General features: G+C 37.3%; 2 protein-coding genes across 3 annotated transcripts in view; both read right to left on the minus strand.

The window, feature by feature from the left end:
• Positions 1 to 11,325, minus strand: part of POLQ (DNA polymerase theta) — a 95,816-nt gene extending 84,491 nt beyond the window's left edge. Inside the window, exons 1-5 of one of the 2 annotated variants that reach the window (XM_039366578.1) lie at positions 10,566 to 11,325; positions 8,244 to 8,426; positions 7,215 to 7,345; positions 6,720 to 6,876; positions 1,519 to 1,627 (exon numbers count right to left, since the gene is read on the minus strand). In XM_039366578.1, the coding sequence (XP_039222512.1) occupies positions 1,519 to 1,627; positions 6,720 to 6,876; positions 7,215 to 7,345; positions 8,244 to 8,426; positions 10,566 to 10,863 (878 nt within the window). In that variant the 5' untranslated portion in view covers positions 10,864 to 11,325. The remainder of the gene's footprint in view (positions 1 to 1,518; positions 1,628 to 6,719; positions 6,877 to 7,214; positions 7,346 to 8,243; positions 8,427 to 10,565) is intronic. The other variant, XM_039366579.1, reaches the window with a different exon arrangement.
• Positions 11,326 to 13,764: 2,439 nt separating this feature from the next.
• LOC120318665 (tumor necrosis factor receptor superfamily member 1A-like) overlaps positions 13,765 to 16,146 on the minus strand; it is a 55,034-nt gene continuing 52,652 nt past the window's right edge. Inside the window, exon 10 of the mRNA XM_039366595.1 lies at positions 13,765 to 14,781. Coding sequence (XP_039222529.1) covers positions 14,516 to 14,781 — 266 coding nt within the window. The 3' untranslated portion in view covers positions 13,765 to 14,515. The remainder of the gene's footprint in view (positions 14,782 to 16,146) is intronic.

The following is a 16,146-nucleotide window of genomic DNA, read 5'->3' on the forward strand; positions in this document are numbered from 1 at the left end:
TACACAATCTGAGATGGAAGAAGTTACTGATCAATTGAATTCTGGCCTGGATTATAAGCTGATATTGGAAAAAATATTGGAAATGACAAAGGAGATGAAGTCATGGAGAAAAACTAAAGACCACCTTCTAGAATCACAAGCTGAGCCCCAATTTTTAAAAGACCAATCTACAGGCCAAGAAGAAGCTTATATGCAACAGTGTACACAATTTGAGATGGAAGAACTCACTGATCAATTGAACTTTAGAAAAATTCTGGACCCAAAATCCCAGATTGAGACTTTAAATAACTACTCTATAAATCAACTAACTACTACAGAGGAGGATATTTCACAAGTCTATGTACAAATGGAGAACTTTGAAGATCAAAAAATGACTATAAGTGAAGCTCTCCTATTGCCAAAATTAACAGGAATTGACAGCCAGACGCGATTGATTGAAAGTTATGACAACCTGGATAAGCAAGCTGAAATTATAATATGGAATAAAATGGACTATATTATGTATATGATACTGGAAGAAGGGGAGGAGAATTTTGATCAGATTGATTTGTTGATAAACATTAGTACTCAAATATTGAGATTTGATGACATAGAAGCGACATTATGGAAACCAGCTTGATACAGAAAAAAAGCCAGAGTTAGATTTAAAAATGTGATTTAAAATTTTAATTATTGGGTCAAAAAGGCTTTAGAAATTTGGATTGACTGGACAATCTAATTGAGTAAATGAAAGCAGTAAGATAATAATTGGTGTAATAATATGTTTGTCTTAGATATGATAGTTAATTTGGTTGAGAGTTAAATTTTACTTAACAGGTCGAAATGATTCTTTTTTTGTTTTTTTTACTCTGTTTATATAGAAAACTATTTTGTAATAGCAGAAGAATTAGAGAGATCTATGATAAGAGAAGAAAGGGTATTAATTTATGATGTAGTAAGAGATGGAATATATGTGGAAAATATTAGAATGTTATTCTTGGAATATTATGTGTGTTGTAGAAGGGATACCCAAAATTTTATTAATATGTAAGATCAATTGGAATATTTTAATTGAAATTAGTGGAGCTTAAAAGTAGGAGTGATTTATGTAGATGTAATAGTAGGGATGATTTTGTGGATTAATTGAATTTCAAGAAGAAATAGATTAAACTAAATTTGTTATATCATGTGAGGAAATAGAGGGGGGAATTTTTTTTAAGGTATTAATTTTAGTTATATATATACAAAACTTGTTTTGTTATGATTGATTACCCTTTTACCACGGTGTTTTCCTGAGCACTTTGATGTTAAAATTAAAAAAACCAATAAAATATATATTAAAAAAGAGTATATTTAAGCAACGATGCATCCATGATTTAGATAGCCATTCCAAAATAAGTCTAATTAGAAGTGATCATTAAAAAGTGTTTATGGTTGTCAGGCAAATTATTTAACATTTTAACAAAAATTATAATCCACAAATCTACTTGTTTTAAAAGATCAAATAGTAAAGAAATCATGATTTTTCATACTACATACTTGTTCTTTATTCTTTTAGTCAAAAAACAAATTTTTGCCAGCAGAAGTTCTAATAAATATCCTCTTTGAGAATCTCCTAACATGTGCAATTCATCCACAACAATTATTCCTATAAAAAGAAACGAAGAGGGGAAAATGGAATATGTATTTTAATTTGTCAAAGTAGATTCCAAAACAGCATCTATTATAAAAGGAAAAATAAACAAACCTTAAATAACCTTAAAACAAACTGCATGTATTGTATTCACTACAAAGTCAAGTTTTTCTCCAAAATAACTTATTTCGATTGTGTTCACCAAATGGAGAATACTATTATAAATAATAATGTAAGCATTACATTATTGTAAACAAAGGTAGCAAATAATACAAGTAAGTAGCTGAAAAAGAAACAGGAAAATACAAGCGTCTTCAATGAAGACCCACATTTTTTAAATTCTCCCTTTACAAATGCTAGACGTTGTGGTAGAAGCTTTATTCTACCTCCATTTAACCTGTCTAATATGCAAGTAAAAAGTAAAAAGATGGAATGAAGCTAGCAAATTGCATTCTATTTCCTCCTTCAATGAATTATGCTGTGGTCTATGGCAAAATTTCATAATAAATAGGCTAGAATTCACAAGAGACTAATCATATTTTCATGTGAAAAATTAACTACTCTCCATTTGAAATTTTTGACTTTTTCAAGATAAATATCTTAAGTCTTTGCTTTAACAATATTGGTAAAGGTATCATGCACCATATACATTTTGTAATCCATTGTGTAATTTAAATAAGCATAAATACAAATTTCTCAAATGAAAAAAGTAAAAATGTCCCTACATTTATCATCATCTCAAATATCTAAAATAAGAATAAGGTATACCACATCAGGTACAAATAATTAGAACATTATTAAAGAGGATCCAGGAGGAACCTATCTTATTGAAACTTTCAGGTACTTAGTTCAATTTGCTCTGTGTTGTTGAAAGACATAGATTTACCATCTTCAGATAGTTATAGAGGAAAGGGATTTATAAAGTGCTGAAAAAAGGTTTCTGGGAACTCCAGAACTTCATCGTGCGACTTACAGGAAGCTCTCATTACTACTGATGTCAAAATGCTTGAGTCTACTATTACAAAGTAGATCTACATGGGGGTTATGGTAGGGGGAAAACCTTTGCTGTCCAGAATGAACATTAAGGCAATGCTAAAGTTTGCTCATGAATATCTAGGCAAAGACCAGGATTTCTGAACAATGTGCTCTGGATAGACAAGGCATAGTCTTTGGCCAGAGCCCCAGAAGACACATTTGGTGAAAACAAAAGACAGCATTTCACCAGAAGAACCTGATACCAAATATAAAGCATGGCGATGGAAATATGGTTTGAGGTTGCTTTGCTGTTTCAGGGCCTGAGCATATCACCACCATAGATTCCAATATGAATTCTTCATTGTACAAGAAGATACTTGAGGATAATGTGATATAATTTGTCAGAAGATTGAAGCTCAACTAAAAGAGGACCTTACAACACCAAAATTACCCTAAATATTCCTGTAAATCCATTAAGGAATGACTTTAAAAAACTCTACAATGGAAAGTTTTGGAATGACCAAGACAAACCTCAGATCTAAATCCCATTGAAATACCGCAGGGTAGTATGAAATGGGCTATGCTTGTAAGAAATCCCTTTAATGTTGCACAGGTGTAAAAATTCTGAAGCAGTAGGAACAAATTTCTCCCAGTTGACATAGGGACTGGTAGACAATTATAAGAATTTTTTTTGAAGTTTTTTTTTTCTGCCAAAAAAGACAATGCTAGGTATTAGATCAAAGGGGGTACCTACTTTTTCTACAGAAGGAAATGATGTATCTGTAATTATTTTTCTTGAAAAGATGATTGGAAAGTCAATTTTTATAGTTTTTTTGTTCAGTTACATCACCTTTATCTTTATACATAGTTTGAATAAAGATAAAATATTGATATATCCGCATATGCTAAAAAAAATCTTTACATGGAACATTCTTGCTTTTTCACATTTCTGTACAGAGAGCAGGCATGCACAGGTTTATTCCAAATTGTTATTTTTTTATAATTTTTTATTAAGTAAACATTTAAAAACAGGTTGAACAGTGTGACTTTTCTGGCTATTATTTTGCCATACATACTATACCAGGGGTAGGCAACCCAAAATACTTAAAGAGCCACTTGGCCCCTTTTCCCACCGAAAACAAAACACAGGGACCAGCAAAACAAAACAAAACACGCCGCGCCCCCCCAGCCGGGACTGCTGCCTGGCCCGGGCAGACACATGGCCGGCTCGGCGGCCCAGGGACGGCCCAGGAAGCAATGCCCCCGCCACCACCGCCCCAGCCAGGACTGAGGCCTGGGGGGGGGCAGCAGGAGGAAGAAGGGGGAGGGGGAGGCGCGGGTTGCCGACCCGTGTACTATACCATATATCTTCCTAGTCATTGATCTTTTATACCATTTACACATTACATTTTATACTATTTACATATTTATATATTTACATACATATTTACGTCTATTTATAACATAACTTCCATTTCCATTACTTCATATTCTTTCTGATCTCTATCTTACTTTGAGGTTGGAAATCTACACTTTCTCTCTTCTAAACGAGCTTTCTCTGTTCTTTTTCTTGAGTCTAACCAATAGTACATCTTATCCCAAACTTCGTAATACTGTTTCATCCTTATCTTTAATTTCTAAGGATAATCTATCCATCTCTGCACATATCAAAAATTTTCTAATTAGTTCACTCTTCAGCAGGGAATTTCTGTTTTTCCAATTCTGGGCATACACCAACCTTGCTGCTGTTATGATATGCAACACTAGATATGTCTCTCCTTTGTTAAACTTCCCATCTATCATTCCCAGTAAAAACAATTCTGGTCTGGAATCTATCTTCAGTCCCAACATTTCCTCCAACCAAGTCTTTATTAGCCGCCAAAATTCTTTGGCTTTGGAACAAGTCCATCACATATGACAGTGATGGCGAACCTTTTAGAGACCAAGTGCCCAAACTGCAACCAAAAACCCACTTATGTATCGTCGGGTGCCGATTGGGCGTGGCCCATTGGGTGGGTGTGACCAATTGGGTGGGCGTGGCCCATATGGTGGGCATGGCTGTGGTGGTAACGGTAGACTGGGTGGGACTAAAAAGTTCAATCAATCAATTCCAACTTTCCGAGATCTTTTTTTCCTCATGGGAAGTTAAAATTGATTGATTGATTGAACCTTTTTTTTTTTGCACATGGCGGTGAAGGCCTAAAGCGAAAAGGTTTTATAAAACCCAGCTGAAGGCCTAGGACTGGGGCGATGGCGGGTGTGCCCACAGAGAGGGCTCTGAGTGCCACCTGTGGCACGCGTGCCATAGGTTCGCCACCACGGACATATGATAATAAGTGCCTAACATTTTCTTGCACTTCCAGCATTATGGTGATATATCTTTTCTCATCTTTGCCAATCTTGTTGGGGAGAAATGCCACCTGTAAAACATTTTGTACAGATTCTCTTTATACGAGGTAGCCAAGGTTAACTTTCTATTTCTTTCCCATAACATTTGCCATTTATCTAAATCAGTGGTTCTCAACCTGTGGGTCGGGACCCCATTTGGGGTCGAACGACCATTTCATGGGGGTCGCCAAACAAGGCTGTCCGCCATTTTTCCCCCTTTTCTTTGGCCATGCCCCTGATGATGTATAAGTGATTGGGGGTCACCACAACATGGGGAACTATATTATGGGGTCGCGGCATTAGAAAGGTTGAGAACCACTGATCTAAATCAATATTATATCCGAAATTTTGAGCCCATGTTATCACTTCTTTTACCTGCTCCTCTTCCATTTTATATTCCAATAAATATTTATAGGTTCTTTTGATTGCTTTCTCCTCCGTTCCTAATAATATTTTATCTAGTGTTGTCAGATTTCTCTGTATACCCCATTCTTTGTCTTTCTTATAATGTGACTGAACTTGCAGGTATGTCCACCATTCCAATTGTACCCCGTTTTCTTTTAATTCTTGTCTAGATTTAAGTTCCCCTTGATCATTTAGAATATCTCTGTACGTAACTACTTTTCCCAAGTTCATAAAATTTGGATGCACTAGCGCTTCTAGTGTTGTGAGCCATACCAGTGTTTCTATATAGTTCTGTTGTTTAACTTTAATCCACACATTAAGTAATGCTGCTCTAATATGGTGTCTCTGGAAATATTGATGAACATTATGTCTCTCATCCCACAAAAATGCGTGCCATCCAGATTGTAAATCATGATCCTCTAGAGCAGTGGTTCTCAACCTGTGGGTCGGGACCCCATTTGGGATTGATCGACCATTTCACAGGGGTCGCCAAACAACGCAGTCCGCCATTTTTTACAAAGCTCTCCAGTCCCTTCTCATTAACACTGTTCTTTCCCTGCTAGCGCATCTCTATTTCCTTCCAAGTTTAATTTTGGGACTTTTTCCCCCCCCCAAACAAGTCTTTCTCGCCGTTTTCATGGGGGGGGATGGAAAAAAACACTCCCCCCCTTTTTCCTGGGAATCTTCTAACCTGTGCTACCCGGGGAAAAACTTCCAAAAAACTCTTCCTTTCCAGTTTCCTCCAGTTCCTCCGTCAGAATCAATTCTTGGCCAGTTCCAGTCACCTGTTGTTCAGCTACTTCACCGCCTACGTTGTCCTTCTGTCAAGCCTCTATGTCGGCCATTAAGGGCTGTCTTCTTCCCCACTCAGTCTGCCAGGCTCTTCCCTGCAGTCGCGCTCTGGTCGCCACCTGGATTACACTGCAGGTCGTCCTTCCTTCTTGGCTCCCCTCCAAGGAGCCGTGGCTCCGAAAAGCCAGCTCAAGCGCTGGCAAAGTAGTTGTGTGTTCCGGCGAACCTTCCAACACAACCAGTCGGCTTGACAGCTGGCCCCGCCCCCATTCCAAATTGTTATTATTCTGCCAACCATTCAGCAAATAGTTTTAATTTTCTCTTCTTCCTAATATAGCTACCCCTTTTTCATACCTCTTCTACATTATTCTTTTTCACATTTTTGTCTTTGTTAGGGGGTAGGGGATGTATGTGAATGTGTGTGTTCTTTCTGTTCGTGATATCAAAAATGGTTACAGAGATGGCTATCATGAAGAAAAAAAGGATGTACCCAAGTAAACAATTTGTTTTTCACTATTTCTCTTTATATTGATATTTGTCAACTTACCTAGAGAGTCAAGAGTTTTCTCATCTATGAGTCTATTGACCAGACCGTTTGCTTTCTCAATAGTACAGACTGCAACATCCAGTGCAGAAAAAGGGACCGAAGGAGAAACACTGCCTATATAACCTTCCACTTGTACACCCTCTTCTTGGAACATAGCCTATTTTTCAGAAAGAAGCACATACATACAGGTAGTGTTCAAAATCTGCATTTCTAAAATGATCTACAACTATTAATAGAATGTTTTAATGATGGGTTTGTTTCAATGTTGATACTTATAAACTGCCCATTCTTTGGTAAGTAAGTAGAAAATAAACCTAGTTAAATAATTACTTTCCTTAACTCTCAAATGATTGTGCCAAGAATATATGTGATCTATGTTGCTTCAAGACCATTGATATCACAATGCACATCAAGATCACTGCCCCGTTTCAGTTTCTAAGAAAACATGCAATCCATAGCCACTAAACAAAGTCTCACTGCAATTTTAAATCACACCTGTAGGTAATATTTCTTCTCTTTTGCCACAGAGATGAAAGGGAGAATGAACAATGCTTTCTTCCGTGTTTCTAAAACTCTCTTCAATATGAGTAATTCGGCAACAAGTGTTTTTCCCGCACTGGTGGGAGCTGAAAGCCGTTGAAAAAAAGGCAACAATTTATAAGAAAATGATTCACAGCTACAGACTTTTTTTTTTTCATTCAAGAACTTCTAAAATTATAGACTGTTCAGAGAGCACATGGTGTGCCCCCAGTAATCATCTGAGCTGGCTTCCAGTAAGGAAAGTCAATGGGGGAAGGTAGATTTTCATGTAACCACCACCTGATTCACTTAAATGCAGTGATTCACTCAATAACTGTGGCAAAAAATCATAACATGGAGCATAACTTACTTAACAACCATCTTGCTTAGCAATGCAAAATTACTGCGCTCAGTAAATTTACACTGTATTGCAGTCTAAAAAAGCTTCAGGTTATACTATTAATAAAATAGAAACAAGAATCCAAAATACTTTTGTACCAATCAGATGGAAAAATATCTAAGCCTCTCCCACTTTCATAAATATCACTCTAACATACTGATATTCTAACAATAAGAATTTAAAAACATTTCTCTTTAATCTAATACCGTATTTTTTTTACAGCTACTAGCTTGGAAAACATTCTTATCAATCAACAATGCTTCTTATAAATTTAGAGTATTTACATACATCTTGTCCTCAAACTTTCTGTAAGAATTATTCAAAAGTTGGAAGAATATTAGTATCATTTATGAAATAAATTTTGTTAATTTTTTCCCAACTTTCCCATGCTTAAAATGTAATCCAAATCCATGTCATTTGACATTACTAAAGAAACTGCCATTAAAATTAATTTATATTAGAAACAGAATAAAAAGGGAAGCGCACTATCCAATTCAATATCTAAATACTTCAGTAAAATTGTTCTCATCTAAATCCTATAAAACTAAAAAAAAAAATGCAGAAAGGAAAAAAACAGTAAATGTTTTTATTAGTAGCTATCTTACCCGAGTAGACTAAGTTCCTTCCCTCCAATACTTGATCAGCCATCAAGCATTCTGCTTGCCATTGGAACATACGAACTACTCCCAAACCATGATATTTTTCCAGGACTGTTTTGGGAAGCTCCCAGTTTGCTAACAATAGTTTGTCACTATTGTCATCAGGAACATCCACATGTTGACATGGTCCTAAGTGGAAATCCAGCATTACATTAGGACTCCTTTACCACAGAGGTGGTTGTTGGGACATATAAGGGATTAACAAATATGAAAAAATTGTAGTGATTTAAAAACTAATTATAGTTTATAGTTGTGAGATCAATAAGAACTGGCTTTTGCTCCCTGGATAGGATAGTCATAAATATCCATAGAAAATAATGGGAGCTGAGAATCACTATAGTACTTAGACGACAAGGCTTCCTGGTAATTAGTGTGAGTTTCTGATATGATAGAACTATGCTAACATTTAATTAAACATTTTTCACAAAACTTTATGCAGTTTTTGAAATATTTAATATGAATAAATATCAGAGATTTTAAGGGAACATTATTTTGGTTTGTCGCACAGCCAAGCATATAGACTACATTTGGCATGTTTATCCACCTATCAAGTTTCTCCCCAGGACCTGGAATAAGCAGATGTTGTTTGATAGTGTTAAGGGTATCATAACAGGATGTAAGCTATTCCAAATAAAGCTGTCTTTTGCAATTGACTGATGGTGATTTTATCAATGTATTATTATTTGGATTATTGAAACTGTTAGAATGGAAACAGCTTTCACTGCCTTGAGAAAAATAAGATACTGTCTCCATTTTACAAAATTACAAATGAAAAGCAACAGAAAATTGTTAATATGCAAGCAAATGTAAGTAGCAATAACCAATATATATATATATTGGAAACAGCAAAGTCATAAGCAGGCTCACAACAGTTTCTGAACAATTTATTTAAAAAGAATTAAAATAAAAGTTCTGGCTTGGTGTGGAATCCTTCTGAAGTTCATGTGAGAAAGTATGTATTCACCCATTAAAGTCCTTGTGAAACTCTTCCCTTCATCCAGTTGAAAACCCACTAAGTTTCTGGAAGAGAATCAATTGCTGTTTGTCACTGCTGAAGCAGGACAAAAACACTAATGGGACTCAAAGTGGGAATGTTGAGACAGACATAATTAAAGCTGCATGATTTAGTTTGTACCCTTCTTCATGATCCTGGTTAACGCTATTGTGAAAAAAAAAATCCTTCTCCAAAGATTCCACTACAGTTGAACTAGGTAGCATCTGTATCTTTTGAGCAACTGCAGTTGCATCAAGGTGTGGGACCCTTGTGTGCATTTGTTCTTTTTCTGTGTATGCACATGTACATATGCAATCTCTAACTCACAAGGCACTTCATATACTGTATCTTTTGAAAACTAAGTAAGTCTTTCTAATCCTGCCTATCCATATGTCTGGACTGCATATAATATATCCAAAGAATTACAGTGCAAATTGATCTACCAATTGGAAGTGGAAAGTGCCTATTCTGGATCTATAATGATAACCGGTTGTCAGAGGGATGCAAAGTTGCAAAATAAATAATCTGACAGATAAATGTATCATATAATGCTTTTGTTTATCAATTAATAGAACAAAATGTTTTTCAGAGTATGAACTAGTTTGATAAAGCAGAATTCAGAAATTATTACTGAGGTTTAAGTAATACATTTTGAATTCAGGTATCTTCTCAGATGCGATAACATAAATATGTCCCCTGAAATACTGCATAAATGATTTTCTAAAACTCATTTCTAAGTCATACAAAGGAGAAACATGTTTAGGGAAGAAATCTTATTTAATGGTTAGAAATTTGCCCATAAATTTTAGTTTCAAAGATCAATATTCTGCCTTATGACTATTCAGGAAAATGTGTGATACAGTAAGAAAAATAATATTAATAAAATAAAATTTAAATAAAGTTTAACAATTATCATTTATTGGACTGATTTAAGAATTCCCATGTGTAGAAAACAGCAATAGTTTTGAGAAGCTTTCTTTTATGCAGCTACTGCTCCAGGGGATGTTTCTCCAGTCCCATATCACAATGACCATTGGACATTTTAATAAGTTAGCAAAAGTTGTAACCAAAAAATTCATCTCTGGCCACTGGGTGCTTTATTTGCAGGTCACACTTAGCATACATCGTCTGCAACGAAGTCTTACTAATAAACGTTTCTCGATTACTAGCCATTATTTTTCCCAGCCGTTCAGCTTCCAAATATATTTCTTATATTTCTCATCCTTTAGAGACTGAACTGAACCCGCCCGGCTACGGGTTCAAAGCCTGCTTACCTTGCAAGTTGCGAGTCCGGCCTCTGGAGGTCTCTAAGCCAGCAGGTGGGCTGAGCACTAGGCCCCTCGTGGCTTCTTCACGGGGAGAAAAGGGGACAGAGACCGCCTCCAGGACCCACGGCCTCGGTTCTTCCAGGCAACCGCCGCCCGCCGCCATCCTCCCGCCAAACCGTTCAAAGCGCCGGAAGTGTCGTCCTTTACTGACGATTTCCCATAAAAGCCTCGCCAGATACTCCAGGAACAGGGAGCGGGCTTCTTCGCGCATCTCATTCGCAGTGGCGGAAGTCCTAGCGTCCATAGAAATATCCGAGGGGATCCAGCATTTGATCTGACCCGCGAGTTTGTTTCCTCCACTTCAACTTTGATGCTCACATAAATTTGGATTCAAAAACAGCAAAAATGAATGCCTCTCTTTGTACCAGTGTTTCTCCATCTCAACAGGTGTGGACTTCAACTCCCAGAACTTTTCAAATAGCATCGTACAGCATACCGACTGCGGAATTCTGAACGTTTAAGTCCACACGTGCTAAAATTGCTGAGAAGGGAGAAAGAGTATACAGCGGTGTTTCTCAAGCTACTTCCGAAGTAGACGCTCTGCAGTTTTAGCATGCCTGTAACGGTCCGTTTCTTTTTTCCTAACGGATGGACGTTAAAACTTCATCGCAGGGCGCAGATATTTGCTATTTTAAAATGCTGGCATTTCGTGTAAGCATTTCTGATTACAGAGCGAAATTAAGAGGGCATCAAACTATTCTCCAAAACAAGAAGACAAGAAACAAGAGGACAAGAAACAGTGGTTGGAAACTGATCAAAGAGAGAAGCAACCTGGAATTAAGGATTAACTTTCTAATAGTGAGGACAATTAACCAATGGAACAGCTTGCCTTCAGAAATCGTGGGCCCCCCATCACTGGAGGTTTTTAAAAAGAGACTGGAAAGTCACTTGTCTGAAATGGTATAGGTTCTCCTGATTGAGCAAGGGGCTGGACTAGAAGACCTCAAAGGTCCCTTCCAGCTTCTCTTCTCTTCAGCAGGGGATGTGATATGAGCTATGTTGTTTAATTGTATTCAATTACTTACCTATAAAGGGAAGGTCAACAAATCCTACACATAAATGTTTGTTAATTGTATGTTATCACTGATTGTATCTAACAGACTAACAATTGGAACGAATCTTACAGGTCTTCTAGTCAAATGCCCTGCTCAAGCAGGAAACCCTATAATATTTCAGACAAATGGTTGTCCAATCTTTTCTTAAAAACCTCCAATGTTGGAGCACCCACATTTTCTGCAAGCAAATCATTCAAGTGGTCAGGAAGATTTTCTCCTTGATTAGTTTCAATCCATTGCTTCTTGTCCTGCCTTCAGGTTCTTGTTTGACTCCCTCTTCTTGTGGCAGCCCCTTAGCTGTTAGAATACTGCTATCATGTCATTCCTAGTCCTTTTCATTAAACTAAACATACCCAATTCCTGCAACCATTCTTCGTATGTTTTAGCCTCCAGTCCTGGTAGGTTCTTTTTACATTACCTGTTGTTCTTCCAAACAACATGGTTTTCTCCACATAATTGCCCTCACAGGAAATAGTATCTCCAAGAGACATTAAAATCTGCCCATGCAGGAGAGCCACCTCCTTCCAAGCTATATCACCTCCTGTAGCTGCAGGTTGAGGAGAGCTGGACTGTTCCTCTGGTCCTTTAGGCAGTTAAGAGCCCATCTTCACCTTGGTCAGGAACAGGAACGCATTCTAATTGCAGTACAGAAAAATGACGATGGCCCAGAACAGCTTGTCAAAGATGCTGGAAAGAATATCATGAAGAGACGAAGTTGGATTATTCTGCCTGTCCCAGGTCCACAGGAAGAAATATGTAAGGGTCAGCCTGATAGGCTTCCTGAGAAGTCAAGGGAGGAACAACCTGTGCTCTGCCTGCCTACACAGGAGCTCTAAGATATGGCATGTGACCATGTTCTTCTGGGTCATGATATGTGGGGAGGGTATAACCTGACTCAGTCTAAGAGAGGGAATTGGGGCCAGGGGGCTGGTTTCACCTCATACTTCCTGCATAACCAGAATGGTAAATAAAGGGAAATGGAATAGTGAAAGGCCGATTTCTCCAGGTGAGAACTGAATTGGAGGTTGCAGGAATATAAGGCCTTTCTTTTTTGAAGTCTTCAGTTTAACCTTGGGTGTCAAGCCTTACCAGACATTCTCCCAAGGAAGTTGATTGGATCAAGGTCCAGGTCAGGGTCCAGCTCTGGTTGTAGTGCAGTGTTCTTCTGGGGTCCTGCTATTGAGTGGAGAGATACAGGATGATTAGATCTACATTAGGGGCCAATTTGTGGAAAAGGAGTCATCTGAAACTAAGCTCCTGGAGGAAGGCAGAGAAGTAGAGCTATTCTCTCTGGCATCAACTGGTCAGGTACCATTTTGTCTCATATCTGCAGCGCTCTAGCTTCCCTGTAGATCTTTCACTGTTAGAAGTGTTTCTATCCCTAATAGCCACCAACTTGCAAGGCTTTCACCATGCTTTTCAGCTGTGTGTTCTGGCAAAGACGTGACAGTTCCTCGATGGCAATACAAATAAAAATAGAGCACATCTTTGAAACGTCACCGAGATCCCAGGCACTTTCCTTCAAGGTGCTGAAGTTCTTTAAGTTGTCTTCATATTCTTCAGGGGAATCCTTTGAATGACAAGGATTCCCCTGTGGCCACTCAAAAAAGTTGAAAAGAGATTCAGAACTGCCATTTTCATGGAATCTGTTGACCCTAGAATAAAGAGAGGGCTAAACAGGTCTGAAACATTATAAAGTGGTATTAATACTTCACATGATCTTGATTCTATATCTCTGTTAATGTAGCCTCGAATTGCATTGGTTCTTTTGGTAGCTGCAGCTCACCGCTGGCTCATATTTAAATGATTGTCCATTAGGACTCCAAGATTAATATTTATACTATAACTATATATCATATATTTATATTTAATATTTATTTATTATATTTATAATATAGTATATATTTATATTTATACTATTTATGGATTTAATACTAGTTGTATATGCTGATTTGTAAAGTCTCTCCAATCTGAAAAATCCTAGATACCAAACATTATTGTGTACCTTATAGTTAGTATACAAATTAAGCTTTCCTAATAAAAACAGTATTCATGCAACCATTCAAGAAAAGCAAACGCAAGAAACAGGGTAAAGCAGAGGTTCCAGGAATGCTCTTTATTGTTGTAAGGAAGAAAAGCAAAATCTTGAAACTTGGCAGAGTTTCTCTCTGACCCATCTTATAGGATCCAAAATCAAGGTATTATTGTTTCAAGTTTCTTTCTCATAGTTTCCTCTTCCTTAAAACTGAACAATCTTTTCTCAAAGTTTCCCCCCCCCTCCTTAATATGTTCATTCCTTCCCTTGTTTTAAAAGATCTATATTCTTTCACAAGTGTATACTGGGTACATGAAACATATACAGTAAGTAGTAGACAAAAATAATGGGCATTAAAAAAACAAAACAAACATATGAGTTTGGCTATATAGTGGATGAATACTTAATAGGTAACTCTTATAAAGTATAATTTATACTGTAAAGTATAAACTACAAAACATCTGATGAAATTGCCTTCATTTTCTTTGTGGCCTATACAAAAGGACTTAAAAAAATAGAAGGCTAACAAAGGAAATGGTCAAAATCCATCTCTGAAGAAGACCAGTACAACATGACAGAGATCTATCTCTGTGTGTCTGTGTGTGTGTGATATGTCCACACATATGCACACGCACACACCTTAATTCACTTAATTAACTGGATGATTCCATTTAAAGCATATGTTAGAGATACACAGTATATTTTAAAAATTCCATTTATGGTACAATGGAAAAACAAATTTGAAGATAAAATAAGTTTGCATCAGTGAGTTCTCTTTGGAAAGAAAGCAGATAATACAATGTCTCTCACTGTTTGGCCAGTGCTTCCTGAATATCCTCAATACATCCACTTAAGTCCATTTTACTGAGAACCTGACTGATGCGCTCCATAGTAGCATCATGGTTTGCCAATAGTCTCCATTCTTTTAGTGTCTCATATTGTGCATCCCGCACAGGCCTATGGTCAAAAAAAATCCTCTCAATTGTATTTTCACTCAGTCCCAGGTTCCTCACAAATTCCTTCCATCGTAACACTGGTACAGCATCCATCACAGCATATAAAACCACAGGACCTGGGGGAAAAGCATACAGTTGAAAAAATGTGTCTAGCATTTTTATTCTTCCCTCAGTACCAGATTCTCTATGGTAAGAAAGATACTAAGTTTTAGGTAGATACCTGTATATTAGAAGTAGAAGGCAACAACTTGCGCTCCCATATAGTTCTTTGAATGGGACAATTATACAATAAAAACTTAAGGTGGAAGCATTAAATCCATTCCATTGAAATTTTAACATAATTCCCTCCCCACAAAATCATCTACACCAGAGGTCCCCAACCTGTTAGGCACCAGGGACTGGTTCTGTGGAGAGAGGTGGACCAGAGGGTGCATGGTTTTGTGAGCTGCCTGCATCTTGCAGATGGGGCTTTGCTTGTTTGTGTGGCCCGGTTACTGGCATGCCGTGGCATGGTACTGGTCCACGGACTGGGGGTTGGGGACCCCTGATCTACACAGTATTCAGTGTTTCTTCCCAGATAAGTAATTCTATAAGCATTAGCAAACTTATCTATTAGGAAAGATATTATTACACTAAGAAATGTCCACTATATTTGACTGTTGTAGGATTCTTCAAGATCTAGGTTTTATCAGAGATGTAGTGATGTTTTATGTATAATGCAACTCCACCTCCTCTTTTGTTGGATCTGTTTCTTTTGAATAGTTTATATCCTTCCATCAGTACATTCCGGTCATGAGTTTCATCCCACCAGGTTTCAGTAATGGCAACTATATCATATCTGCCTTCTTGTACTAATACTTCACGTTTACTCTGCTTGTTCCCTAAACTTTGAGCATTAGTATATAGGCATTTGAGTTCTTTATTGGTCTTGGGTATGTTTCTTGTATCTCCTACTTTATAACTGGGATTTCCATCCTTTCCTTCACTCTCTATTTCATTATGTTTTTCTTTCTTTATTTTTTTTTTCTCTTTACTCCCTTCCTCTTTATGTGATTGGTTATTTAGTGGTTTTTGCTTGGAATTAGGTTTCAATAGGTTGTGAAGTTCCCTCCCCCCCATTTTTAGTTTAAAGCCCTTTTGATAAGATGAGCCAGTCATTTTCCCAATATATTTTTTTCCAGTTCTTGTGAGGTTCACTCCATCTCTTATCAGTAGACCTTCATCTACACCATGGCCTAGGAAGCCGAAGTTCTGGTGACAACACCACTTTACTAAGAATGACAATAATGTTTTAACTTGGTAGGGTTTTGTTTGTATTATATCACTATCTAATCTTTCTACAGTGAAATATTTATATTTTATCACAGACATGTCAAACACAAGGCCCGGGGGATGGATACATCCCGCAAAGTGGTTTCATGTGGCCCGCGAAGCCATCCTGGAAACAGTGAGGGAATGGCCCCCGCTGCCTTGGCCCTGGC

Source organism: Crotalus tigris, unplaced genomic scaffold (assembly GCF_016545835.1).
Source record: "Crotalus tigris isolate CLP2741 ecotype Arizona unplaced genomic scaffold, ASM1654583v1 scf7180000020347.5012614909:4044961, whole genome shotgun sequence".
NCBI lineage: Eukaryota > Metazoa > Chordata > Lepidosauria > Squamata > Viperidae > Crotalus > Crotalus tigris.